This window comes from Sinocyclocheilus rhinocerous, unplaced genomic scaffold, assembly GCF_001515625.1.
Source record: "Sinocyclocheilus rhinocerous isolate Xijiao unplaced genomic scaffold, SAMN03320098_v1.1 scaffold920, whole genome shotgun sequence".
Classification (NCBI taxonomy): Eukaryota; Metazoa; Chordata; class Actinopteri; order Cypriniformes; family Cyprinidae; genus Sinocyclocheilus; species Sinocyclocheilus rhinocerous.
In genome coordinates this window covers 98,853-101,494 of record NW_015636975.1, presented here as the reverse complement: position 1 = coordinate 101,494, position 2,642 = coordinate 98,853, and the positions used below count along the sequence as shown (strand labels likewise).

General features: G+C 36.5%; 1 protein-coding gene across 1 annotated transcript in view; it reads right to left on the bottom strand.

Annotated features, from left to right (window-relative positions):
• The window catches only part of mettl21e (methyltransferase like 21e), an 8,043-nt gene extending 6,573 nt beyond the window's left edge, over positions 1–1,470 (bottom strand). Inside the window, exon 1 of the mRNA XM_016563105.1 lies at positions 1,314–1,470. Within this exon, the coding sequence (XP_016418591.1) occupies positions 1,314–1,338 (25 nt within the window). The 5' untranslated portion in view covers positions 1,339–1,470. The remainder of the gene's footprint in view (positions 1–1,313) is intronic.
• Between the last annotated feature and the right edge of the window lie 1,172 nt (positions 1,471–2,642).

Sequence of the window (2,642 nt, the reverse complement as noted above, 5' to 3'; positions counted from 1 at the left end):
TGACTCTCCTTTTCATGACTGGTCATACATTTTCAATAGGAGACAGATCTGGACTGATCTAGCACATTCACTCTGATCTAAGTGTCTACGAAACCACGCTGTAGTAGCACATGCAGAAAGAGACCTGGCATTGTCTTGATCTAATAACTATGGACTTCCCATGAACGACGTGATCTTGATGGCAGTACATGTCTCTGCACAATTTCAATATATGCCTCCATGTCAATGGTACCTTTGCACATATTCCAGTCATGCCGTTTGCTCTGCTGCACCCCCATACCATAACAGACATTTGCTTTTGCATGTCGTTAGTGAAAGTCTGGATGGTCCCTTTGGTCTTTGGGACTGAGAACTCAACGTTCATTTTTCCCAGAAACAAGTTGAAATGTGGACTCATCTGACCACAGCACACATTTTTTTGACTATCTGAGATAAGCTCTGGCCCAGAGAACCCTGCTGCATCACTGCATAGAATCGATGTATAGTTTTCTCCTAGAGTAACAGAGATTCAAGTTGCATTTATTGAAGCAGCAGCAGACTGTGTTAAGTGACAGTGGTTTACTAAAGTATTCCTGAGCCCATGTGGCTATATTTAACACCGCAGCATGACGGTTTCTTATGCAATGCCATCTGAGGGCTCAAAGGTCACGCACATTCAACTGAGGTTTCCTGCCTTGCCCTACACAGACTGAGATTTCTCTGGATTCTCTGAATCTTTTCATAATATTATGTATGGTAGTTGGTGAAAGACCTAAATTCTTAGCAATTTTGCATTGAGAAATTCTCTCATGAAATTTGGTACAAAGTGATGAGCCATGATCCAGCTTTGCTTGCAAAGAGTGAGATGCTCCTTTTATACCAAAACATGATACCCTCACCTATTACCAATTCACCTGCTTACTGTGAACTGTTTCAAAACAGTTTCACTTGGATATTCTATAACCTTTTCACTTTTATTTTGCCTCTGTCCCAACTTTTTTGGAGTGTGTTGCAGAGCCATCAAAATCAACATTTGTTTGGACAATGGAGGGCCTTGAGAACCACTGCTTTATTAATTGTTTTAATAATTAAAAATAAATAGAACACATATAACATTTAGTTTGCCTTCTGAAGTTGATAATCAACATTTTCTAAGATGCTACCTTTATACAAGAACACAGAACTGATCTGGTTGCTCTCTAAGTGATTGTTGTTAATCTGTAAAGACATTCCAGTAGCGAATAAAGCACAGTTCACTTCTACTCCGAATCATTGTGTATTTTCTATGTTAGTGCTGTACGAACTACTTATAAAGCAATTTTATTCACACCTACCCTCATTGTTTTCATCCTGGTCCATTTGTGTGTCTGAAAGCCGAAGGTCCTTATAAGTACAAATTCACAGGAGCACTTCAACTTTCCCTCATTGGTCTCTGTGTCTCTGTCCCAACACTGGGTTTGAGATGATTGACAGCAGCAGCTGCGCAGTGAATGCAGGTCAGCCAGCGAAAGGGAGGGTGCCAGATCCAAGATTAAAAAGATACTCTCTCTCTCAAACACAAGAGATGATCTGGACTCGGTTCTGGAAGCAGGAATGTAGATGTTGTTTGGCTGAGATCACGATAACACTTCAATCAAACGCGATGAGCAGCTGAACTCCTCTGACCTTTAAAGTCAAACACTCAGTTGAGGCTCTGCGCCAGGAGTTTTACTATAGTGTTATATAACAGGAGTAAAACTGATGTCTATGGCTCTTTGTTGTTCTCCCTTCAGGTCAGCTTTATGACTTCAAAGCCCCTCATTCTCAAAGATGATATTTTAAGACCCCAACATATTTCTGATACTTTTGCTGATACTTTTACAAAGCTGCTAATTTTAAAACTTTATTTACAGAAACTAGGCGTGGTAATATATGAAAAAAATTATAATTAATTCAAAAGTTCAAAAATTTGGGATCAGTATCATTTTTAATGTTTTGTAAAGACATTTCTTATGCATATCAAGGCTACATTTCTTTGATCAAAAAAAACTTGTGAAATATTATTACAATTTAAAAGAACAGTATAGAATCAGGTAGAATTGCTACAAGTTTAAAATATACTTTAATACATAATTTATTCCTGTGATACAAAGCTGAATTTTCAGCATCATTAACTCTAATCTTCAGTGTTATGATCCTTCAAAAATCATTCTAATATGCTGTTTTGTTATCAGTGTTGGAAACAGTTGTGCTGCTTAACATTTTTTTTATATAACCTGCAATACTTTTTCAGGATTATTTGATGAACAGAGTGTTAATAAGAACAGCATTTATTTAAAATAGAAATCTTTTGTAACATTATACACTACCATTTAAAAGTTTGAGGTCAGTCATTTTTTTGTCTTTTTTTTCTGAAAGAAATGCCAGTTTTTGTTTTTATACATGCTTACACAGTTTTTGAAACTATGGCTCCATTTCTACACACAAACTCTACACACAAAACACACACACATCATGAAAAATGTCACACACAGAGTATCTTGCAAAAGCAAACCCGTCTTTTACAACTATTTAAAAAAAATTATTTTTGCGTAGTAACTCTACACACAAACATAAAATAATTAGCCACATACACACCAAACTACACAGATATGAAAAATGTAAAACACTACTCTTGTGTGTCT